Raw genomic sequence first — 26,443 nt, 5'->3', positions numbered from 1 at the left:
TGGTGCTGGGAGGAGGGTTAGATGAAGTGTAGGTAAGCTCTAATTATAAAAAGAAATAGCCCCCATTATCCCAGCACTGCTCTGCCCTGGTGCACAAAGCTACAACAGATGGGGTGTCATGGATAAGTGTGAAGGTGTGAGTCAAAGCCCCGGAGTGGACCAACCCCGATCGGTCGATAAAGGAGAAAGCACAGCTGCATATCTGGCCTTCAAACACGTGTTGTCAGTGTTTGCCTGGTTTGGCCTACGCTAGTCAAGGTGAGACGGCGTGACACGAGGGGAGAGAGAGCGGCACACACCATGATGGATAGTGCTCTCCATCCACCTTTCCTCATGGAACACTGGTGACTTTCCAGTGAGGCAATTATCATTGTGGAATGCATAATAGCCTAATTAATTACAGGTGTCAGCGTTGCCTTTGTTTCAGCGTTGGGGAACATCAAGCCAAAGCGGAGAAAAGACGAGCTCTGATGAATGAGGCGAGGGGGAGTGAAACCGCCGACTCGGAGTCTCAAACATCGGAAAGGCGCAGCCAAAAATTAGCTCCATTATTCGCCAGATACATTATCAATTGCTACACTCTGAAGATCTCAGACAGGGCCTCGTGTCGGACATTTAGGAATCTCGCCTTCTTGTGACAAACACGGCCTGTCATTTGCTGATTCCAGTCAGTGTAGGGGAAGAGCCAGAAGATTGGTAAGGAGCGTGAGAGAGTGATGGGGTGACCGGAGAGGAACGACAGCACCAAGATTTGTGTTGCTCTTCTCCTGCACACACTTTTTAAAGGACTTAATGGCACGTCACATTTCTAAGTATGTGTGCTGCAGAACGCGTGTGTCTTCCTGCTGGGGGGTCGCGGCGGCAGGCTGATAATCCCTCCACGCCCCCAGGCAGTGGGGGCTCATTGAGAAGTGCATTGAGCCTAATAGAAGCTCGCTCTGCTCCCACTGTGAGAGGAGTTTTACATAATTAATGACTGTTGATGTTTCCCAGGTAGTCGCCCGGCAAATTCACTCCCGATTTGGCTGCCACCGCCGAGAGTGAGCGGCACTGGAACCGACAGCTTACATTACAGGCATAAATAAGGCAATTTTGTACAGTGTCTTCAGACATTACTGTGTGTGTGTGTGTGTGTGTGTGTGTGAAGTGGGGGGATGGGGCGGGGGGGGTGGGGGGTGGGCAGGGCCAATAACTCAGCGCGCTTCAGAGGAACTGAAAAGAGCTTTTCTATGTCTTACAGTCTGCAGAGATTTGGTGTTTAATGCGAGTAAAACGGCCTCCTTCAGCGTTTTCTATGGTTCCATACGCTGTTAGAGACACACAGATGAAGAGGCTCCTTTCCCGGATAGACAGGTGATCATTCCCCTCTGCACGAGTCCCACTGATCTGAACGTGGATCTTTGTTGCAGACCACCGGGTCCTTACACCAGTCCACTTCAACACATGCAGCACATTTAATTAAACATTTAAACACTGAAGGAAGGCTATTTTTTACTGCTCTCAGCCCACTACTCATTATTAATTTGTAATAACCTTTAAGGCTTTTTGATGTCATGCATATTTCACAGAGAAATATCACTCCCAGCCGGACTGCGCGCTCATCTGTCAGTGACAGATCACAAGACTGCTTCAGCAATGTGGCTTCAGCTGCCATTAGTAGGAGCAGGGGAGGCTTTCTGGACTCTAAGGCCTTTTTCACTGGTAAACTGACAGTTTTTAATAATACACACGTCTATAAAACATCATTCGAAGCAAGAAGTCCCAAACTCTATTCCCATACACGTCAACTTATACACTTTATCCTTCATTAGTCTGGATTTTTACCACTTCCAAAGAGTACAGGAGCAATGGTAGGGTTGAACCAAAGTGGGCCGGTCCGGTTTTTTTTACAGACATGGTAACAGGTGGCCAAAAATGGTCCAAAAGTGGCATAAACGTGGCAAGAAAAATGAAAGACGATCCTATTCTTTATTCTTTTATTTATTTATTTTACAACTTTGAAGAAAATATCAAAATAAAATGTAGTTGACACTAGCACTCACAATTGGATTCTTATACCAATTTATGTGTTTCTGGTATAAAATATTTATCACAGAAGTCTGCTGATTTTTTTTTTTACATCTAAGGCCATCGTATTGTGTTGATAACCATGTGCACGTGTACAGTACATGTAAATAGATGTGTGTAAGAACCCAAAAACTATGTTGGGGGGACAAACTGACCTTATCTGAAAGGCAATTGTGAAAAGGGATTTTTCCCACCAGATGATATTGATTAATAAATTATTTATCTGATCAGATATGGCTGATAAAAAAATGTTTAACGTTTAACAGAAACACATGCTCATTCTGTATGCACTTTAACTTGACCTCCAAACCTCCTGTTATTGCATTTTAAACTTTATATTTCTTTTTTTGGTGCCATTTTTTTTTTTTTAATTGCTAACAATGTTCTAGCATACAAGTGGAAAAAGACTTCTTGTTCCTGTCAAAGTGACTGAATGTACAACTTTAAAATGTATAAGCCATTAAAGGCCCATTTGAAGTGCAGCTGTTTTGATGTAAACATGAGAACACTATACCAGTGACCAGTCCCACGTCGTGTTAGGGATGGGAATGGAAAACCGGTTCCTTCTGAGAAACGGTTCCCAGTAATCAAATTCCTAGGAATCGCTTGTTTGCTTGTATTTAAGTTCCTCTTACTTCACAAATACATAACGATAAACTCCTCCAGGTCCTGTATATTGTGTTTATGCTAGCACCAAGTGAAGCTATTCCAACATGTAGTTGTTTACTGTCCACCGCGGAGAATTCACCTCCTCCACCCACAGCTGCGCTGTCCTCCGTGCTGTGTTTGTAGCGTCTCTGTTGCTACGCTACTCACTTCCGGGTTCTGTACACTCGCGTTTTCTTCAGAAAACAACAAACTTCAGCAAGAACACACACCTCGTCGCCATTTTATGTCCTCATAACAAGCAATCAGACACTGGAGACGGACTGGTACTGATCGTTGTTTTTAGTTTGCTCTTTCACACTGGTTCACACACACAGCTGATGACGTCACATGTAACAACAGGGACGGCGTCTCTGAAGGTCCATTTATAGAAATGTAAACAAAGGCTAAACTAAAGCTTTACCGTTTAAATACATAACAATAAGTGCAGCTGTATTTTTGGTTAATATGTTGTTTTTTTACAGAATAATTATTTGTTTTATGTCTGAATTAGTTTTGGATCAAGCTGTTAAAGTTCAAAAGGAGCACTGTAAATATTCTCAAATGTTTGTAGCCAAAATGTGTCATGTCATCATAATTCATCAATTTTATATAGTGCTTTTGTATATATTATTATCCAGTGAAAACAATCTATACCTGGTGGATTAAGAGAGAGCTGATATCCCTGCAGGAAATTAAAGAGACAAAGATAATATAATAAAGAGTTAAAGTAAACAAATGCATTTGTATTATTTAATTCCCTCACCCAATGAGAATCGATCAGAGAATCGGTAAGGAACCGAATCGATAAGTAGTATCGATAATGGATAATTCCCATCCCTAGTCGTGGTCCTGGCTGAAAAGGTCAAAGGGTAAAGGGGCAGGGCTACAATTTATCAGATAAAACTGGCTCATCAGAGAAAAACTGAAAATGTAGATAAGATATGTTAATAAGACCAATAATCATGGAACAACTCTTGTCCACAATACATTAGACTAATTGTCCACACATCGGCTACTGAAACTAGAAGGTAGCAGGTAAATCAATCTTAAGCAACCTCAGAAACCAGCGGGAAAGCAATATTTATATAAAGACTTCCGTGGACTTCTCCTGGATGATTATATAAGCCTCCATATGCTCCAAGTGTAGGACAACTCCACACGGGTTATAAATAAAGAAACCTGACGCACAGCTGCAGCCGTTGTGATTTGGGGAACTTCTCACTTGGGATGTCACAGTTTTGCTGGTCTATTTCAGGCTCCGCCTTATTCTGAGGAGGGTGAACGGTGAAGGAAGACACTGAGCGTCCTCTCTAATGTTTGCACTATCAAACATATCTCAGGTAGGCGGACAAGTATGTACCATCCAGGTACGCTCCGGTCACCGAGACCTCCCACAGACAAGAGGAGTCGTGGACTCTGATTAGACCCAGAGACACACTACATCTGGATTATTAAATGGTGCAGTTTATATCTCTCCATCCTCATACTCTCTTTACTTTTTAAACCTCTCAGTAACAATCAGTGTCCTGAGATGACTGTTATAGATGTGTGTGTGTGTGTGTGTGTAGCTGATTGTCCTTCAGGTAAATGGACAGAGATTGTTCTCCATATGAGGTGTAATAAAACACCATTGGCCGTCCTTCACATGTCTCACCAGAGGAAGGACATGTGGTCTTATATGACAAGGAGTTGAAAGTATGATCTACTAATCTATCATATATCCAAACTATATTTTATATATTCATTTATTCGGTGGTTTGTAATTGAACAAGTGGTCTAAATAAATGTCTTATGATTATCATTATTATTATTATTATTATTATTATCATCAACACAATAGTTATCCACATCTACCTTGCTAAATCCTGACCATTTTGTGCGTTCCAGTTCAACTGAAATAATGTTACCATGTGACAGGTTTCTGGCTGCTCCACTGGTTAAACATGGACAGAGGTCTTCAAAAAGTTGTAACTTATTTTTAATCAAATTATTAAAATTACCATTAATATTAAGTTTTGGTTTTGCAGTTATGCACCTTTAATTCGTTAATATCTTCCATTGATTCATTTGATGTTTCCTGTTTTGAAATTTCCTCTAATCCTCTTTGTATCTAATATACTTTTAATCTATAAAGCATTCATTAACATTGTTATTACTGTCAACATCTGCTCTACTCTGAACAGCAGTTACACACATCCTCGTCAACTGGTGGTGGTTGCATTAGCTTGTGACAGCTTCACAGCTTCCTTCCTTTTTCTGTTCTAATTCTTTTTCTCCATCAAAAAAAAAACCATGCCGTGCTTGCCATGTAATACGATTTATTATTATACATACTTTGCTTTTAGCAATTTTCTGGCATGAGGTTATGAAACTACAAAAATATTTATTAATGAATGATACTCGTGATTTACTGGCGTATCACAAACTTCTGAATGTTTTGTTGCTCCTCACTCTGAGTGAGGCTGGTTCAGTTCAACTCACTACCTCCAGCCCACACTCTGGTTGAGTCTTTCACTCCAGAAGAAGAGCTCTCCTGCTGAATCAGCCAGTGTTCCTATTCAACCGGTATTCATGCCACCTGGTGACACATCTTAGGCTACTAGGCATCACTCTTTATATAAGAGTTTTCTCCCTACATGAAATTAGTTATTCTTCTCCATCCATCCATTTTCTGACCCGCTTAATCCTTTTTTCAGAGTTGCGTTTTATCTGGCACAAGTTCATTAAACTACAAACAGATTTATTCAAAGTTCACTTTATCAATTGACTGATGCTCACCATTTTCTGCAAAAATTATTAAAGTTATATACAAAAAAAATGAAGAAATGCTGTAAACTTTTAAATGTTTTGTTCCCCAACGACGCTCCTCCCAATGATTGTTACCATTTGGTTCTACCAGAGTCCGTCCTGGTCCAGTCAGCCCATTCTCCGGTTGGGCCCTTCACTCCAGAAGCAGCGCTCTACTGCTAAATCCACCGAGACCCAATTACACGACTGCAGGATGAGATGCTAAGTAACTTTTCTCTAATTGAGGACGTGCAGAACAGTCTCCTCGGGCCACCGCATCCACTTCAAGTCTCTGATGAAACGCAGAGAGCCCTGCAGTGGGACTTAAAAACACACATCTGTGTGTGACAAAGCCAAAGGAGGCTCTGATCTGTGGGCTGAGGTATTAAAGGGCGGCGGCTGTGATTTAGGATGTCGTATTTTCTGTATGAATTAGGAATAAAACAAGCCGATGTCTTCAAACTGTAAAAACACATTTGATTTGTGGTGCGCTTTAAAGCAGCTGAACACCACAGCACTCGCTGTAGGAGACTCACTCCACTTTCAGCTGCTTGTTTTAATGGAGCCACATGTTAATTAGCATTGTAGCTAATCCCATATTAAAGAGACCCTTCCTGTCAGGTCAGATTATAAACAATCGTCCTAATGTTCCTGCGTGTGACATTTGGAGCTGCTATATCTTCTAGCTAAACGTTCCCAAGGTACGAATTGGCCTACTTCATGCCGTCTTTCTTTGAATTTCCACTTTCTTTATCATTTAGGACATTAGCCTTGCCAAGCATCATCCCGTTTAGCACACGCGAGCTAAAAGTGCAGACAAACTGCAGAAGAATAAAAAGCTTTACCCTCGTGAGATCCACCTGCATGAGAAATTAAAAGCAGAAGAATAAAAGTTCAAACACTTAGCCGGCAGCAAAGTGAGTGCAACTTTCCTCCGCACTTGCATTATTTAAGATAGACTCCATCATTTTATCAATCTATCGATCTCGCACCAGAAAGATGAAAATGGAAAAATAATGAGGCCGATGAATGCCGCGTAAAGAACATCAATGTGCAAAATTTAATCAACTGCACTGAAAAGAGGAGAAAAAAATGTGTCGGCTGTTTTCTAAAACAATAAGAAAGTGGGTGGGGGGTGGGGGGGGAGGAAAAGGAGAGGAGCGGTTAATACTTCTCCCTCTCTGCATATTTTAATTACCAGATCAATCATAACCACGTACTGCGGCACTGCGGAGAAAGGAAAATTGCAAGTCTAAATGAAAAACAATAGATTTGCTTTAAAGCTGCGGTTTCTTTTGAAGTCTAAATTAAAATTTCAGGTGCCTTTACACGAGCGCCTCTCAGAAAGGCCTGATATTTAGTTAGCCTGTTTGGATTTTAAACTTTACGGATGAGCGTCACAAGATGGAGAGCGGTATTCCCACAACCAGAGGGAATCGGCCCTTTTAACCAATGACAAGGAATTCGTTTGGTTCCTCCATTTAATCCATAGCAGCATCATAGAAGTGAGTCGTAAAGCATTTTGTCCATAAACAGCAACCGTGACTTCAATGAATGGCCAAATAAAGCCCTCAATCTTATTTTGTGCAGCGCCCAAAAAAAAATACGCACAAAGTGACAAAAAAATACACAAATTGACTCCAAGCATACACAAAATAATCGCATTAAATACACAAAATGACTCCAAAAACTCCTAAAATTAGAGAAAATAACATAAAATGAAATATACACAAATTGACTTCAAAAACACACAAAACAACTTATGAAAATTACACAAAATGACTGTGTCATGAAGTTATACCTCAGTATATGTAACTGAACATGAACATGATTAACAATCAGCCCAGATATGTAGTGGTTCACACTTCTGTCGCAAATACGGTCTGAGGCTCAACTCAAGTTATTTGATTTAAAATCCAGTTCAACTCCAAATATAGTTGAATATTCCTGCTTTATGTGTTCGTTTCAGCAAAATGTCTTTTTTAAACTTTAAACAGCCATTTTAAACGACGGCCTTAATATGCTTGGTAAATTCAGACATTCTGGTTAATGAGGATAGAGGGTTAAATGTTTCTTTATTATCATAAAGAAAGGTATGTTCTCAGTCTATCATGAAGCATATTCACTCAGGAAACAGTCAGAGGGAACGTCCCGCCTCTTCCTGCCCACAGCAGCGTCTCCTGGCTGCAGTGCTGATGTTTATTTCTCCTGGCATGTCCTGGTCGACTCCCAGCCACCGATTTCACACATTTTCATTGGCTAATTTGACTGTGCTTTTGCCAGCAGTGCAGAGCGAGCCAGCAGACCCGAATCCTAACGAGTCGCTGACCACGGTGCACTGAGGCGAGCCTCCGGGTTCTGCTGTTGAGTGTTTGATTGGCAGACAGTGTCATGGTATGGCACATTCCTAAGGCAGGCTTTTCTCATTTAAACCCCATTAGCCTTTTGTTACTATCACGCCCTGAACCGCTCCATTTTAAGTTTGTTTTATTATATGTTTTTGAACGTTTAAGATTTTGAAGATAACATTTTAAATGTATTTTCAGAGTGTTTTTTTAATATAGATAACATGAGTTCCTTCACAGACCTTTTTAATACATTTCACAAATAATTGGTTGAATTAATATAAATATTTTAAGATGAATTACAGCTCAAGTTGTTAAAAATATTTAAGATATGATTTCCACAATGGAGAAATGTGGTCATTACAGTGGAAATAGATAAAATAAATATAAATATAAATATAAATATTGATATCTTGTTTCTATTTGCCTTGCTTGAGAGAAAACCAATGCAAACACAGGGAGAACATGCAAACTCCACACAGAAGGACCGTAGTGTCCACCCCAGTGCTTAAAAACCAGGACCTTCTTGCTCTAACCACCAGGGTTGGGGTCAATTACATTTTTCAATTACAATTACGTCTTCAATTATCCATGTTCAATTACAAATCAATAATGATTACGATAACCTGCATTTTTTCCCAATTACAAATAAATTATAATTATTCTTTATTCGCTGAAAGTGAAAGTGAATTACAAATACGTTCTCAATTACTTAAGTTAAATTACAGTTTTACTAACTTTTATTCATATAGCACTGTGATGATTGAATGCGGTTTTTATGTGTATGCAACGTCGTTTTAGCATCTTTACATTTATATTTTAGTGCATTTATTATAATATATTGTAAAAGTCCAACTAGGGACATGAGTTTAGAAATTTAGAAATAGCTATAAACTGTACAAAACATCAGTTACATTCATACTATTGTTACTTTGTAAAATTGTATTGTCCCTATTATAAAAAAAAACTTCTATTATATCCTAACTCTAACCCTTACTACATTTATGACTGTGAAAATTCACTGACAGGTAGTGGAAAAACTTAATATGAAACATATTTTAATATTTCTTAACCACATACGTGTAAGAAGCCATGGATTACAATAAAAAAAAGTCAATGATCTTAACTCAATTACAACTGATTGAATGAATGAATACATTTTATTTGGTTGTCCATTCGATGCACAGTATATTGACAAATACTATGTTCACCAAATACATCTCAACCAAAAATTGGGCTGAAGCAACTTGCTTTTGAGCCAATCCAGACATTACAAATTACCTTAAATTTGATACATTCATAATTTCCAACGCAAAATAAATTTTCTTTAATAACTTATTATCCTGATTTTTTTCTTTTTTTAACTCTTATGACAACAGTGTATATGCATTAATCGTTTCATATTTTAAAGTGTTTTTAAATGTAGTTAGTATGTTAACTGAGTTGATCATTAAGAACGTTCCAAATTTTTATTCCAATAAAATAGACACTTTGTCGTCTAATATTAGTTCTTGCTTTTTTTGGTTCAAATTTGAAGAAAACCTCTAAGATTACAACGACTGTTTCTTAATTTGAAGAATGCTTGAATACCTATAGGAAGACCTTTGTTTACAACTCAAAGACAACAATCCTAGTATTTTTAACCTAACTATATCCATACATTTTATTGTATTTCATTTTATAAAAAGTTCATTAGTATCGTCACGGTATCCCACTTTATTAATTAATCTTACTGCCCATTTTTGTAATTTAATTATTGTATAAATGTGTATTTTACAAGCATTTCCCCAAATTTCTGAGCAGTGAGACAAATAGGGACGCATAAGTGATGAGTATGCAAGCATTTCATATTTAACAAATATTTAATTTTATAGAGTATACCAATTGTTTTAGATATTTAACGCTTGATGTGCTGTATATGTTGTTTCCAGCTAGTCTGATGGTCGATAATCACTCCCAAGAACCTTGTCTCATAAACCTGCTCTATTTCAATCCCATTCCTATACAAATTTAAACTGGGTTGAGCCCTACTGGACCCAAAAAATATACATTTCGTTTTTTTTTCTCATTCACTGAGGGCTCGTTTAAATCAAACCATTTGTTAAATAAAATCAATTCAGTTTCAACCTGCTGAACTAGCTGATTTATGTCATGGCCAGAACAAAACAGACTAGTGTCATCTGCAAAAATAACCAACTTCAATATTTTAATTCAATTATAACGGCAACAGATTTTTGAAATCATAATTAAGATTTAAATTACGCTATGATTGTAATTACTTATCAATTACGCAATGACAATTATAGTTGACCCCAACCCTGCTAACCACGATGCCGCCATGCACTCCTCTGTAGTAGTCAGAGCCCCTGTATGCGTCTACTCTACCAGTTTACCAGTGTGTGTGAGTGGGTGAGTGATTCCTTTCTGTTTCTGTTTCCACCAACTTGTGTTTAATCTCCTGACTCCTCGCACTGTGTTAGGGTTAGTCAGTCCTATTGATTCCTGCCAGTGTTCCCATGTTCTTGTTTGTTTTGTTTTATCTAACTTATTCTATCAGTGGTTTTGTCTCATATGTTGGAGAACAGGTGACCACTGTCTGAGGTGTGCCCACGTATATATTTGCTCCTATAGTGAGACGTAGACTTGTCCTCTTATGTTGGGAATTCATTGATAAATGTCTCCCTGTACCCCCTGCAATGTGCTTACAACGTGCCACAGCCAGCGCTAAGCATGCGTTTGTCCACAAACACAGCCAACATTTGCTTGGCAGCAGCACTCAGGCGTGACGTCTGTGGGCTCTGAGGTTTGTGCTGTCAGGGCGGCAGAAATTAGACCTGGCACTGCAGAGCAGAATGTGCTGCAACTCATCAATTCCACATGGCCAGAGCGCCTATTTATAACATCCACCCCCCTCCATCCGCCGCTGCTTCACCTGGTGTGCATGCCTGGCTCCAAAACACGCATCGGTAATGATGAATACACACGGCCGGGACGCTCCGACAGGGCATCAGTCAGGAGGGGAAAACAAACACATACACCAGAAGACTGACACTGGGAATACTGATGGAAAGGTCCTCAGCATAAAAACACAATCACAGCAATCAGTCAGTGGGATATACAGTATCCTAATCCTGCAAAACGACCAATACAGAGCTGAAATATGATGTACTGCTACTGATGCACTGCCAGCCAGACACTGCATCTGTTTACGTCTCTTTGTCAGTCTATAGCACTGGTTCTCTAACTCTTTTGGCTCAATTACCTCCTTTCTCTGTCTGCTACATTTTGCTCAGAATTCTGTGAAAAAAATCACTACAGATCATAATGATGAATGAATGAGGGATAACACACATTTTAAAGAATCTTATTTTGTAAATAAGTGAATGAAACAGTATTTATTGCCTCCTGAACAGATTTATTTCCACAGTTTTTATCATTTCCGGTCATCTCCCTCTTGATATGGAACCAAGACTGATCCTTGCATTTTCCGTTCATGTTCTAATCAATATAATTTGTGTCATTTTGTGTATTGTTGATATGATTTAAATGTTTGTCTCTCTGTGAGTGTGTTTTTGGTGTCGTTCGGTTTTTTCTTATATCGTTTTGTATGTTTCTCTGTTATTTTTGTGTATTTTGTAGTGATCTTGTGTGTTTTTCTCTAATTTAGTGTCTTTTTTTTGGTTGTCATTTTGTGCATTTTGTTGTTTGTCTTTTCTTTTTGTTATTCAGTGTATTTTTTTCTTATTTGCTTTTGTTGTTGTGTTGTGAGTTGCTGGTAATATTTAGTATGATTATCAATTTCAACAAAAAAATAAGTACCCTCTCCCTTTATTTTTTTGACTGTAATGTGTGCACTTGTATTTAATCCTAATTTAATTAACTGTCTATTACTTAATCATGTGTCTTTTATTTCTTTCTTTCTTTGTTAGTGTTTCTTCTTTTCATTGGTAATATTCCTCAAGCCTCTGTGACACAAGTAATTTCCCCCTGGGATAAATAAAGTAATTCTGATTCTGATTCGAACCTTGTCCATCCACTCTGACAGCATCTCAACTAATACTAGGGAAGGTTCTGCAGAGCAGCTCAACTCAATAAACCATCATTGAGTTCATCAAAGAAGGTTCCTTTGGTAAAGTGGCCAAATGCCAGGTTAATTACACATGTAAGGACATGTTTGTGCAAGACATAGAGGAGGAGGTGAGTGTTTGGAGCTATCCTAGTTTTGGTGCCTCCAACAGGTCTATAACTATGAACTGTTTAGGGAATAGTGATATAAAGATGATCTAATTGTCCTTTTTTCCCCTCCAGCTGTCTATGTTGAGTAGAATCAGCGTATTGAATCCAGAATCAGAAAAGTTTATTTTGCCAAGTACAGTCTTTTAAAAAAAAAAAAAAAACAGCACAGGGAATTTGACTCGGTAGTCGGTGCGCAGAACAGAAAACAACAAAACACAAGCCAGTAACAGCAATAATAACAATGAGAGGTATAAAGAATACAGGATAAATAAAGGATAGATAAATATAGATCACGGGTGTAAAGATTCGTTTTCGCAACAATTCGATTCGTTGTTGGCGATTCGATTCAAGGACGATATCGGTTCATTTACAACGATTCGATCCAAAATAATTCAGTGGCTTGAAATCGATTCAGTAACTTTTTAGCCAAAATAATAATTCAACCAGTGTGACTGAAATAAATCTCTGCATACTGGACAATACAGGTAAAGTTTTATAGATTCCTGATTTTTCTTCTAGGGGAATTGTCTATGAATTTATTATGGACATAAACAAACAAGTAAACAAGATTTAAAATGTAATTAATTGTATTCTCATTTGATTTGAATAAAGCCCAGCCAACACTTCGGTTTAAATTAACAGGATGTTAACTATTCTGCTCTCATTTTCAACGTTAAAACAACACAATATTAATATAAAAAATGAAGTGTAACCAAGATTTGTTTTAGGTTAAAAGAGCAGTGGTTGAGACCGATACTTTTCATTTGAACTTGACTAGTACAGTGCCTGTCGGAAGTATGCATTCATGTGGGAGCAGAATCGGTATAATTGCGTATTTTTCTGTTGCGTTTTTGTGCATTTTTTTGTATAATCATTGTTTTTGTTACTCATTTTTATATTTTTTTTGTTTGATGTATTTTTCTGTAATGTATGTTTTTATATGTATTCTTGTATCTTTTAGTAGTTTTTTTTGTTACCATTGCAGTGTGATTATGGAATCTTTTTGTGTATTTTTGTAACTTTTTTAGTGTAGTTTTGTGCATTTCTGTTGTTATTTTGTGTATTTTTGTATATATATTTAGTTTTTGTGTATTTTGAGTCATTTTCATATGTTTTTTGTTGTTTGGTGTATTTTTCTGTAATGTATGTTTTTTGGAGTAATTTTGTATGTTTTTTTAGCCTTTTTGTATATTTGTATTCATTTCTGTTGTCATTTTGTGTACATTTTGTATAAATATTGTTTAGTTGTTAGTTTTATTTTACTCATAGTATATTTTTATTATAAATACTGTGTGTGTGTGTGCCAGCCAATGCTGGCCAACCTGTACCTGAACGCCAACCTCTTCCGCATCAACTGTGAATATCTCATGGTAGGTCATCTTTTTTTATACACCATCCTTCCATCCATTTAATTACCCACATGCTCTTTTTCAGGGTTTCGGCTGTTTTATACACTTATATATAAAGTCTTAAAGAACTGCCCTTAATGTGTGTAATTGTGTGTTCTTTTTGCAGATGAAATCCATGATGGAGTATCTTGGTATGCTGTCGGACCACCAGCTCCGTCTTGGTGTGTATACCAAGAGATTCTTCTGTCAGGAGGAGGATAAGCTTGGCTTAACATGGAGGCTCCTGGTAAAACATAGTTTTTATTGTTGTTGAACCTTGACTGTTGCCTTAAACTTATCTTAAACCCTTATCATTGTCTTTGTGTTTCCTCAGACACCGGAAGAATACTAAGATATTCACAGAGTGGAATCTAAGAAATGGCCCACATGGCCCTCATTTCTACTCATTGGATGACCTGCTCTATGTAAGTGTTCTCTACGATATTTGAGTTCAAATACTTAGCAGCGATTTCGTCTTTAAAATGTAACCTACTTTATATTTGTGTTTATAAGCTGAAATGACTCACGCTTTCTTTTATCATATGTTATGAGCGATAGAGGTTTGAACTTGTGCAAGGACCTAACTTTTTTTTTTAAATCTAGATCTTTAACTCGGCATGTCGGGGAGGAGGAAGAATTTGCGTGTGTGGGACCTAACAGGGGGAGAGACTTGGAGGACGGCCAAAATACAGTAAGAAATCCATTCAACTCTGACATAGATAACAAAATAATAATAATCTTGCCATCAAAAGCCCAGTCTCAGTGTTGTTTTATATAAGGAAACCAATGTTGAGGTGTCCCTAAGGGGAAAAAAAAAATGCTTCAAAGTCACTAATAGATTTTTTCAGAAAAAGCCGTTTTTCTCAGCTTTTTGTCACTAACTGGCAATTTGTGTGAAACTTGCCTCTATTCAACTGCTGATTACAGAATGAAATAACCTCAAAACATCTTTTTTTTTGTTGATGAAATTAGAGACTTTAATCTTTCAGATTCTGATTTTAGAATTCAGATTGTCATAGTGCAAAATATTCTGTGGGTCTTTAAATATTAGTCAAAATGCTCAAAAACGGCTGGCACTGAGGGGGTAGAAATTTTGAAAATGGCTGGCACTGAATGAGTTAAAGAAGAGGATGCTGGAGAAGTTAAGGACATGATGGCGCTCATGGACTTCCTCAAACAACTACTGCATCTGGATGAGGGGAAGCGATTCTCTCCAACTGAGGCTCTTCAGCGTCCCTTCATTACGATGTTACGATATTTTTTTTTGTTTTTGTGCAGGACTAGTTTCTTTATATAATTGTATATTTATCTATTCTATTCACCCTTCCATACACCCAGGTCCTCCTCTATCTCCCTTCTCGCCATTCCTGCTGCTCTCCTATCCACCATGAGACTGTATCTTTTTATCGTATTCGTTCACATTTTATTGTTCATTATTTTATTTTTAAAACAGTGTCACTCCTCTATGCTGTACACCAGTGGTTCCCTATCTTTTTTGTCCCGTGTACCCCCTTCATATCATTAGTACCCTCTCCATAATTTCATAGATTTTTCAATTGTGGAACAGCAGTCTCTCCTAAACCCCTAACTGTGTCTCAAACATTGGTTCCCTAAGGCTTAATCTACAACTTCAAAACAATGACTTTAATTTAAAGTGGAATAAAAAAAATTATAAAAAAAATACCATACAACTTTAATGTAATTACTTCAATAGTAAGTAACTACAGTCACCTTTGTAAAATGTAGCTAATTATTGTCTCCTTTTGTCAGAAGTGTGATAAAATGGCCTCTACAGCATAAAATAGAAAATATAGTATTTTATTGAGCAATAGTACTGTTAATAATTCCAATTATTATGCAGAAGGCATGGACAAAACTGTGTCCAAGCATTGGACTGCCAGTCATCTTCAGACGCCTCTGAAGATGACCGGCAGTTGACAGTCGAAACATGTCAGGAGATCAAAGTAAACTTTCGAAAAAAAGTTGTCTGAATAAATGACACCATAACATATTTATAGTACTGATAGTTTGTGGAGAATTTGTCCAAAAATAGCCTAAAAAGGAACTAGAAACATTTCCCTTTATTTATTTTTTTTTAAATTAATTATTAAATCTTTCCAATTACCCCCTGCAATGTGCTCCTGTACCCCTAGGGGTACACGTACCCCTGTTTGGCAACCCCAAGTCTATAACATTACCCGCAACAAGATCTGACAGGACAATATGTGGTGTGGCCTTTAAGGCTGATCCCCCTTTGACATGTAATTCCTGACCTCACAGAGATTATTATATTGAAGCTAAGCCACGTCTGCATGATATCTCGCAGGTTGTCATAATGTTGTGGCTCTACTGTGTGAATCTGATAAGGTTTTCTATGCTCGATTGCTTTTTTTCTCTGGTTTGGCCATTGAAAGCAGCTTTACAGCATGATGGCTCCTCTTTCATGCCTTAATTAGAACATTTTATGTAATGTGTGATATTGCTTATAAAACAGGTGAATTAATCAACATAACATAAAGGGTGTTGGAATAAGGATTTTCTAAAATGTTTGAGGTATGCTTAGCTGTCAGCTGATCGGCTTTAGTAGCAGCTTTAAACTCAACATTTCTTTAACAGTACGCACACACGTATGCACACACACAGGCCTATATATAGATTTATTGTTAATAAACCTTAATAAATTCAGCTATAGTAAGACACTAATGCACCTTTTTGTGCATTAAAAGCTCAAACTTGCCTAAGGTCAACTAAGTGCACATTGAGTGGAAAAATCATTGAATGCGCCCTTTGCTCCTCAACTGCTACACCCACACCTTAGAAAAAATCAATACGTCAATGAATCAATACATCAATGAATCAATAAGTCAATGAATCAATAAATCAATACATCAATGAATCAATAAGTCAATGAATCAATAAATCAATACATCAATAGATCAATAAGCCAACCACTCAACCTTAATTTAAAGTTTTTGCACAAGCAAATCAGTACAAAGTTTATTGCTGACTTTAAAGCTAAACTCTGTTAAACCCGAGCAGGTATCTGAGGAGGTTGTAGGCTCAAATCCAGCTTTTTATCACTATAGGGACTGTATAAAGACTTAACATAAGTTTTTTTTTTTTAAATGTTGGTTGGGACCTGAATTAGGTCACAAACCCTACTTTTTTAAATATTGTCAATCATTACCATGGCTTATATTATCAGATTTATTTTGTTACTAGTGATCTATTGACACATCAGAGGCTAAAAGCACTTCCTCTCCAATCAGGTACCATCCTCAGACCTGATAAATTATAAATAAACCTGATAATAATTCTACACACGCATTTAGGGTTATAAACACAGACGTTTCTTGGGGAATAATCTAAGTTCCTGGGGTGCAAATGCACCTTAAATTGCACGACCATTACAAGTAGAACTTCAAATTCCCTCAACTTTGTTTCAGCGTTATGCTACGATTTTATCAGCGATTCCTATTTTGATAACATTACTGGCTATTAAACTTTTTTGAAATTGTCAGAAACATGCTAAATACACTGCATTTAATCAACACAGTTATTGAATTCATATTTCTATGCTGCAGAATTGCACCCAAAACATGCATTGAAAGATTGTGAGCTTAACACGAGATTTGACATGTCCGTCCATGTTTGCTGCTCTCACCAGACATTAGGCCACCTCTTTTATGGGGAAAGATATCGTAGTCATGCGTGATATTGTCCCAAAACTTGTAGGTGAAGGTTCAGTCTGTGTCATACACCTATTTCTGTTTCAGGAGGTGCAGTTTGTCCTAACACAAGATTTCATAGCGAGATTTGGTGCGAGAAAATAATAATATTGCCAAGTCCATGTCAGGAAGAGAATTCCATAATTTTGTTTTTAACGATGATGGAAAATCTAAGGTCCCACACGGGACATTGAAAGATAAAGTGACGTCATTGCACTGGACTGAAAGAGGTTGGGGTAAAGAAAAGGTAATACTGGCTCTTTGGAACTGAGTGAAAAGGTAAAGCGAGGAATATTAACACACGGGCATGAGGACTGCGCTTCATGGACACAGAAATATGAGCCTGTAATGTAGACTATGCAAGGAAATCAACACAATCTTGCTCTTAAAACAGTGTGTAGCCCAGTGTGTGTGTGTGTGTCCTCCTTCTTTCATTTCGTCCCCAGTTAAGCGTCCACTCAGTCAGGCTGAGCCTAATAACAGCCAGGTTTAGCCTGGGATGAAGATCTGTCTTCATTGAGCTGGAAAAGCTGTAGCGTCGCTGAGCATTTTTCCTAACGGCGCACTCCCTCATCTATGAAAGTGCCATAGAGCCCCTCAGACAATTAGCCAGGGAAAAGCTTTATGGCCGTTAGACTCACTCAGCGAGCGGCGCCGCCAGGAGCGCTGGCTCGTGCAGAAAGGTAATTACGCAGCCTCTTATAATGACACGGAGGAAGCTTGCGTCATAACACCCACAGCCTTTTATCGCAGCACTGTAATTAATTATCGTTCGTGCTCTTTGATTCATTTCTTTATTCATAACATATTCATACATTCTAGAGAAATGATCATTTCCTTCAGGAATTATTCAAACAGAGGAGGAACTGGTCGCCTCCCAATGGATGATCAAAGCTTGTGTTTGTCGACCTCAGCGCGTGACAGACGAGTTTGGGGCACAACGTTGCGGGTGTTTTATCAACTTTCCTCTGCTGGATCTTCACTGCAGCTTTAGTCAGAGTAACAACATCCAAAGACAATCTAACTGCTTGTTTTACCAAAAGGTGGAGAAAAGTTAGTTATATTTAAGTTCACAGAGGTTTTCATGTGATTTATAGATGAACTCGAAAGTGGACATTTGTTTTTTTTTTTACATATTTTACCTCCTTTGAACTATACTGACCTATTCCTGCTCAGCTTTGTAGTAAAGATGGGCGATACTACCAGATATTCACCATGTTCAAATATGTCCTCCCATCCTTCTCCATCTTCTCTGATTGGACTGCTCACTCTTATCAGCTCACACTGCAGGTCTTAATGCTCATCTTGAATATTTTTGATTTTTTTGTGTTCTAGTTCATATTTTTCAGAAAATGCGTCTTCTATCAGTTTGGAGTATGAACCGAATGCGACCCTAAAGTGATCCGCATGCACAAAAGCGGTCATGAGGTACTACGTAAGCACGCAGGCCCACTGTTTACGGAAGTAAATATGGAGGCATCTCGTTTCGGTGTGTGTTTGGCACTGATGTATAATATAATAAATACTAATTTTAAGAACTCACTCTCCTTCCACGTTTCTACTTACATCCTCCACCAGGGTTTTCCTGCTTTGATGACGTAAAGGTCGGATAGAATGCGATCTGACAGCAGTCGCATTGCAAAATATCAGATACGTATCGGGATTTATACGCACATATGAAAGTGAGCTGGGTCAGATTTGAAAAAATCAGAATTTACCTGCAGTGTGAACACAGATTGACTAATAAGCCTGTTAAACTTGATTCTGGTTTCTGGCAAGACCTCCGATTACAACAGATGTTTTAAACACACCTGCAGCCACAGCTATCATCTGAAGTGTTTTTATTGTATTGTGGTGCAAAAGAGGTTCAGAATATTGTAAACACTGAGTGACAGCATTAGAGCCTCACATCAGAGAGCCACCAAACAGCAGGAGAGAAGGTGAACATATTCACAATGTGATGTTAATTATTTTACCTCAATACAAGGAATGTTTCTGGCTTTGCATTTACAGAATGCAGCGTCTGTATATCAGAAAGTAGAGGTGGCAGTAAAATGGGATTGCAGATTTTCTCTGTTTTGCATCTGCACTAATGGTCAGTGTTTGAAGCGTATATAGTGGGTATAAAGAGTTTGCTAAGTTGGACAATGGTTCAAAGAAGGTTCAGTTAGTCATAACACAAAGTTGTTCTGCAAACAGGAATCGCTACATTTGGTTTCTAAGGAATGAGTCGTACACACGTGAAGCAGCCGTTCCAGATTCTCCTATTTCAGTTCCATGAAGTCAGAAAGCTGCTGTTTTGGCCCGCCCACCCTCTTACCGACAACAAGCAGGAACAACAACAACAAGGAGAAGCACAAAAACATTGTCTTCCCTTCATATCATCACTTCTCATCCTCAGGGGAAGAAATGGCACAGTTAGACTCATAAACAGGTGTCCACACTTCGCCGGCTTTAATGGCTGTTTGATGTTTTTGATGTCTAGTCAGCTCAATTGTACCTTGCTGCTTGATAATGAGGCCCAATAATGATTCCTGAGCTTGAGGGGTTAATGGTATGTAACCGGCAGAGCTGCTAATTACACGTTACAAACTATTTATCAGAATCTCCATCTGCGCAAGCACCGCAACTCTCATTGTGCACGCTAAATTACTCCACGGATTATCATTGTAAAGCAAGTTTCAGTAATTAGGGAGCCATACTGCTGTTTTCTTTTTCCGAGAGCTCCCGGAGACATCAAGAGAAGAAGAGGAGAGGAGAAGTGGATCTTTGGGGCCTGGTGGAAAAGGGGAGAGGAGGGAGGCTGCAAATACACAAAGAAATCTTGACTGTTTCCTCTTCTCCTGCTTCCCAAAGGTTTATCCTGAGGGGAATCCACACTACGCGCTGAGCCAAGGTGCAAATTGCATTGAGAAATATTTTCGGGTGCAACAGCGTTCGTCTGTGTGTTTTTCACGACTTCATGCGAAAACTTGTGTGAACGACTCGGGTCCGACTCTCCTGCGATTGGTTATTTGAGAAATAACTGTCACGTCCCTTGGCCCCATAAGTGCGCCAACATCTACCATCTCCCGTTTCTCCTCTGCTGTAAGTTTTTATTAAAATTACCTTCATTATGAGACAGTGTTCATTAGAAGACCAAAAACGGTGGTCTCCCCGGGCCCGGTGGATTAATAAGGACAGCGGTGTATTTTAAGCCGTAAACTCAGCTCCTCACTGTCCTTAATCTCCTTCCTACTTCACAAGGCCAAATTAACACCTCTCCTCAGCTCTGACGGGACCTCATTAGCAAACTTCCAGGGAAAGAAAAGAGGAGAGGCAGAACGAAAAAGAGGAGAAGAAGGAGGGAAGCGACCAATGACAGCCACCAGCTCTGGGATTAACCCTTTCTCCTCCTCCTGAAAAACTAGGTCGGCAACGTGTTTCTAATCAGTCGCCTGGTTTGCGATAATTAGACGGCGAGATTGGACGGGAGAAGAGAGGAAGAAGTGGGTGGGGAAGATTGAAATATAAAAAGAAAAGAAAGGGAACCTGTCATGTCACAAACACTTCAAAGGAGCCAACTTCTCCTTCAGAAGTGGCATGATGAGGGTCCAAATACCACAGGGTGCTCCTTCTGGCCCGCCCCGCCACAGCAGGGAGGAGAAAGGACCCACTTCTCCTTCCTCACGTATGCACACAAACACACACAAATGTCAGGATTTTTCAGCTGCTGCAGGGGGGCTTGGGTTCATCCCAAAGCAAACATTCAAACAGCCACCACCACCACCACCAACCCCCCTGCAGCAGCAGGTCGAGGTCCCACAGTTTACACTGAGGTCACGCTGACTACCGCTGGGTAAAGTTCACAAGCCTCTGCAAGCTGTATGACATTAGTGATAAGGTCAAAGTGTATCAGAAAACACCGGAGGATTGTATTATTATGGTGTACGCTGCACCTTTCCAGGGATTTATCTTTCCTAGGCCAGCAGAGACTTACTGATCAACGTGTAGAACATAAGGAAGTGGAAGTTACACAAGAAGGACTGAGGCTGTTTTCAGACCAGGATAGTCATGGACTTCCTCCAGTGGATGGAGAAAAGCTGATGATACATTAACATTTTCATTTTTCTCGGTGTGCATTTCCAAGGCTCGAAACGAATAGGAAAACCTGCAGCTGCTTTTTGATTCACTGTAACTCAAATTATACAAAAAAAGCGAAGGTGAATTGCAGTGAGTCATGGACCTTGACCTCCTGCAACAGCCACATTTGGCCTGACTAAAAAAAAGATTGATCCATTATTTTTTAGATATTCATAATTTTAGGTTCTATAAAACAAAGCACTGGCAACAGTCTTGGAAACATCCCATTACTTTTAATTTTCCATACTTTTCCAGACCTGGAAATAATTCAAATCAAATTACATACTTTTCCAAACATTCCATACTTGCGTAGGAATCCTGATATTTACATCAGGATAAACTGTTTAGGCTTTCCAGGGAGAAGCTGTGTACGCACCCTAACGATGCTTTCAAGAACAGAACAATCGTGCACAGAATATCTGATCATTTTAACACCAGAATTTGACTTGATTTGTTTTCAGACTGCATTTTTAAAAATCTCCAAAGTGACTGAAAAACCCCATCAGTTACAAGATCTGCTGCTTTTAACACACTGTCACTCAGTTGAGGTGATTTCCAGCAACAAGCTAACCAGTTTTTGTGTTATACAGTGTTACGGTCATTTTATCATATAGCGTCGTGGATCGCCCAGAAGTGGCTGCACGCCTGCGTCCCCCAGCAGCTGGAAATCCTCTCCTCCTCTCCGTGCTGGCCCACGCCCTCAACACCGCTCTCCCACAACCACCACCCAAACCTACGTGCCCACGTGCTATGGTCTCGAGCTTTTGGTGACTGTGTTTTGCTTTTTCAGTTTAAAACCTGCCTTTTCTCCTCACCTCTCCTTCTGTTGTTATCACATTTTTTTCATCTAAATACGGGGTGCCGCTTTTGTGGAAAACCACAGTCCTCCCATGTTATAAGTGCTATATGTGATTGTCTTTTCATGTTTTCTTGGACAGGATGAAACTGAAATGAAATGTTGTTGCTCTATAAGATGTGCAATGACCTCTGAAGCCACGTCCCTCGCTCACATGCACGAGTGCCGGTGCTCCAGAAGCGAACCTAAGCTTATTGCTTGTATAGTATTCTATAGAAACTGTAGTCTCATGTCTCATTCAGCGGTAAGTAAACACTAAACTTTATCATTATATATATATTAAAAAACTTGACTAAAAACTGCGTTTTAACTCTGTCACCGGTGACGCGCTTTGAGTATGAACTCCTGCACGCAAGGGGTCGAGAACGAGCAGGGAGACAGGGAGACGTGATTGATAAAAACAAAAAACAAAAAAAAACAGACCGTCTTTTTGGTCAAAATTTTTACAGGTTTACAGCTGCTACAAATGACAGAGCACTTAAGATCTTAATTTAATTTAATTTCAACCAAAAACTTATAAAGTGTATCTGAAGAAAATTACCTACCCTACCTTTAAGACTTTAATGTCATTTAGTTGACTAATACTAGACTGTAACTGGTGTCACATGGCAATTTACACTAAAATTATGCTTTTAAAAAAAAATGTGATGGATAAAAATATTTTTAAAATAATGGAAAATCAGTGGCCCTACATAAAATCCACACTGGAGTGTGGAACTATATTTAGATTTAGCTCTTCAACATGCAGAGACCTGAACATTGTAACAAGAGAGAGTAATGAAGGTACAAATATGGTCAAGAATGAATGTTTGAATCGGAAACGTGGACAATGTGTAATAGAAGTATGGTCAGACAAGAAGAGTTTGAGATGTGACACCTCATAAGGACGGTGAGGTAAAGCTATCCATGAAAGAGTCAAAGTGAAAGGCTTTCAGAGGATTGTATTAGTGTATGAATTGAATCCCTTATCAACAGGCAGAACGTTGTGGAAGTTACACAAGAGAGGAGCCTAGAGAGGCCTGCAGCTAACAAGGAAGGAGAAAAATCATGGCTCATTATCAGCCATCTATTTTATCTACTGTGAAACATCGCCAGACTCCCAGTTGTCAGACATCAATGCTGCTTAAATTAATCCTTTGGGTTCCTGTTTGCACAATAAAACTGTGCAAGGGTGCTTCTGATATTTGTGCAACTTTACAGGCGGAGTAATTGAATTAGCCGAGAAATCAGCGCTGCCAAGTGTAGGGCCCAGCCCGATAGGCTTAGTCAATTATGAAGCATTAAAAAGAAGCTGCCAATAATCACTTCCAAGAGATCTGAACAGTCCAAGCCCAGCGCTCTCATGTTAACCAAGGATGGGGCTTTCAGGTTAGGGCTTGAGTGAAACATGGATGGGGGGGAGCGGGGGGGGGGCATATTTGCGGTATCATTTCCATAAGGCTCTGCTTTGCTGAGAATTACGCGCCGCACAAATGTGATTTATGACCTTGGTTTAATGGCCGAAGCAGAGTCTTGGTAGGTATCGGATGACTTTTTCAATACGGTCACGTCAGAAGGGGCACGGCCCGTGAACCAGCACAACAGGAAATGAGGGCTCGTCTCGACTAAAGAAAATATGAACAGTCAGATATCTGATCATCGAATGGCAGATAGATGCTACTTCACTTTGACAGAAAAGACATCGGTCAATAAGCAGCAGATGAGCAGAAACATGAAAAGCATACTATGGATTCCACGCCCCGATCTATCAAATCATTGGTAACGGGAGCTCAGCAGTCTGCTCTGGTCAATGCACATGCAAAGTGTCTTATTTCAGTATGTCAGAGCTTCAGAAATCATCCTAAAGATGCAACAACCGCAGAAACAGGGTTGCTTTATTCAGACCCTGTTGCTTATGGTGAGACAAGACCAAAACACATTGTATTGTAAAAAAAATACAAAATAATATTGGGTCATACAAATGGCTAGAAATACTTTAATAAAAATTTAACATAAAAATGATTGTTTTAAAACCATTAACAGTTGATGTTTGCTGTGATTTGTTTACCACGTGTTAAAACTTTGAAGGCAGAAAATACACGCAATTTTCTAAAAATGTACCTAACTTAATCACAGTTCTTGTTTTCATGTCCTTTGTTGTTAAACCTTTAGCACCGTTTTTAGCTTTGTGGGGGCCCAAAAGAAGGTTGTTTGAGCCCCCCACTTCTTGCACACCCCCTAAAAACATGGAGATTCTATTAAATGATCAATGAACTGCTGAATGACAAAACAATTTAAACTTAAATACGCCTCAAAAACACCATAGCTTATGAGTTTGATTTATTATTTTATCTTACATTTAATTTGAGCACATTAGGGATGAAGAAAGGTAGAGTTCACCTCAGATTCAGCTAAGGACTCAGTTTTGGGCCCCCCTAGAGACTTATGGGGCTTTATGCATACTGCATAGTCATATAGCCAGAAATGCATTTGTGTTACTTGGTCAACAACAGGGGCTTCCCCACACTCTAACGTGTGTACTTTCAATATATGGCTGTGCAACCTACTGCTGTGTAAAAAAAAATATTGACCAATTCAGCTAAATGGGACATTTTCCTGTGGCACATTTGACAACTTCTCTCAGCACTCACGTTGAAAATCCCTTGGAAAAAAACATTGTAACACAAGTATTTGTACTTTCACTGAAGGATTTGTCAGACGAAAACAAGGGTCTTGGATAAAAAAGGTGTATAGTCTTCAATAAAGTCCAGTTGCCTTAGCTAATTAACTAGAACTGTGTGAGACTGACGGTTTCTCAGCCGTCAGTATGTCAGTTATCAATGTTTGGGACTCACCTGTGCCTGGAAGCTCTTGAGAACGGGTGCCACCATCTCCCGAACCTCCTGCACCAAAACAGAAACACCAAACCCTGTATCAACATTCCTCCATTTGCAGCGAGTGCCTCTTTAACGTCAGTGCTTCTCTACAGTTTCTGATGTTGTCACAGCTATTAGTGGTAAAAGTGGGACGCTTTGAGTGAGTGGGAATGTTGGAGGAATGGGTGTTTCCAGAATACTGTGTTAAAGCTTGGAGATCCAGACTAGTGCGAGCTGCCTCAGGTAAGGAGATTGTGCTGCCAGTGGTGACAGCCTGATCCCGTCTTTAACGCCTGTATTATACCAACCAGATTACAGCTGCTCGGCTCAGAGAGGACGGTGGGAGTAAATAACCCCAGGGTTCATTTATGAAGTATGAAGTCATTCTCTTGGACTTAAGCTTTCATGTCAATGAATGATCATTTGAACAACAGCGTGGAGAAAAGACAAAAACCTCCCTGTATCATTCATTGGTTTGGCCTTTCTGCCTTGGAAGGAACACAGGAGGAAACACAGAGAAATGCACACTTCAAAGATGCTGAAATACACATAGTGTTTGAATTGTTACTCACCAGCCTGTTCATTAGGTATGCCTATTCGACCACTCGCTAATACTTAAGGCTAATCACATGGCAGCAAGTGGATGTACTCAGGAATGCACTGGATTTCTGAATTTCGTAAAACATTCAACATCTAAAGTAGTTTTCATTGTGCGACTAAACTAATGAAAATGTGTCAGACTACATGACGTCAATAAATAGATCGATCTTCCTTTCAGGACTCAGATGAACCCTGTAGGCGCTGGAGTAATTTTGGTAACTTTTGTTACATTTTTAGACTTCAAAAGGCTGCAGCTTCAAAGTGCATGGATATAAATTGCTACTGTGAATGAGAAAAGTATTCATTAGGACCCAAGGTTTATTATGTTAGTAAATTTACACAATTCATTTGCATGACGTGACATCACGGGTGGATATTTTACGTCAGAGTTTTGGGTTTATTCCATTTAATTTGAGATTAGTTGTAATAATATGCATATTGGATTATTACAATAGTTTTTTCTGTTATGTAGCGGCATTGGTCAAATATAGGACAGTGAAAAAGCAAAGGTGAAGTGAGCCAGTAAAGCCATCTTTTGTTTATTCCTGTTGGTTTCTACAAACATCCACACACACCTGCTCCTCCTCACTGCTTCATGTTTACATGAGCCGTATTTTACTTTTTTTAAATGGCGCTGAAAGGCTGCAGTCTGTCATTCAGCTCAACTGCAGAACTGTGACAGGGGCCTAGAAATCTTGCAATCGCTCCGAGACTCCAGTTCTCATATGAAGTAGAGTCTGCTTCTTTGATCTGATCGAGACTTGGGATGTACAGTATGTTCACGCAGGACCAGACGAAGCAGACTTTCCGG

At 39.1% G+C, this 26,443-nt stretch overlaps 1 protein-coding gene across 2 annotated transcripts in view; it reads right to left on the bottom strand.

Annotated features, from left to right (window-relative positions):
• Positions 1-26,443, bottom strand: part of cux2b (cut-like homeobox 2b) — a 168,742-nt gene that overhangs the window by 56,716 nt on the left and 85,583 nt on the right. Inside the window, exon 3 of one of the 2 annotated variants that reach the window (XM_028458282.1) lies at positions 25,012-25,059. The exons of the other annotated variant lie outside the window; for it this stretch is intronic. Within the exon in view, the coding sequence (XP_028314083.1) occupies positions 25,012-25,059 (48 nt within the window). The remainder of the gene's footprint in view (positions 1-25,011; positions 25,060-26,443) is intronic. 2 annotated transcript variants of the gene reach the window in all.

This window comes from Gouania willdenowi, chromosome 9, assembly GCF_900634775.1.
Source record: "Gouania willdenowi chromosome 9, fGouWil2.1, whole genome shotgun sequence".
Taxonomy (NCBI): domain Eukaryota; kingdom Metazoa; phylum Chordata; class Actinopteri; order Blenniiformes; family Gobiesocidae; genus Gouania; species Gouania willdenowi.
The sequence above is the reverse complement of the archived record's forward strand: the minus strand, read 5'-3'. Positions and strand labels throughout refer to the sequence as shown.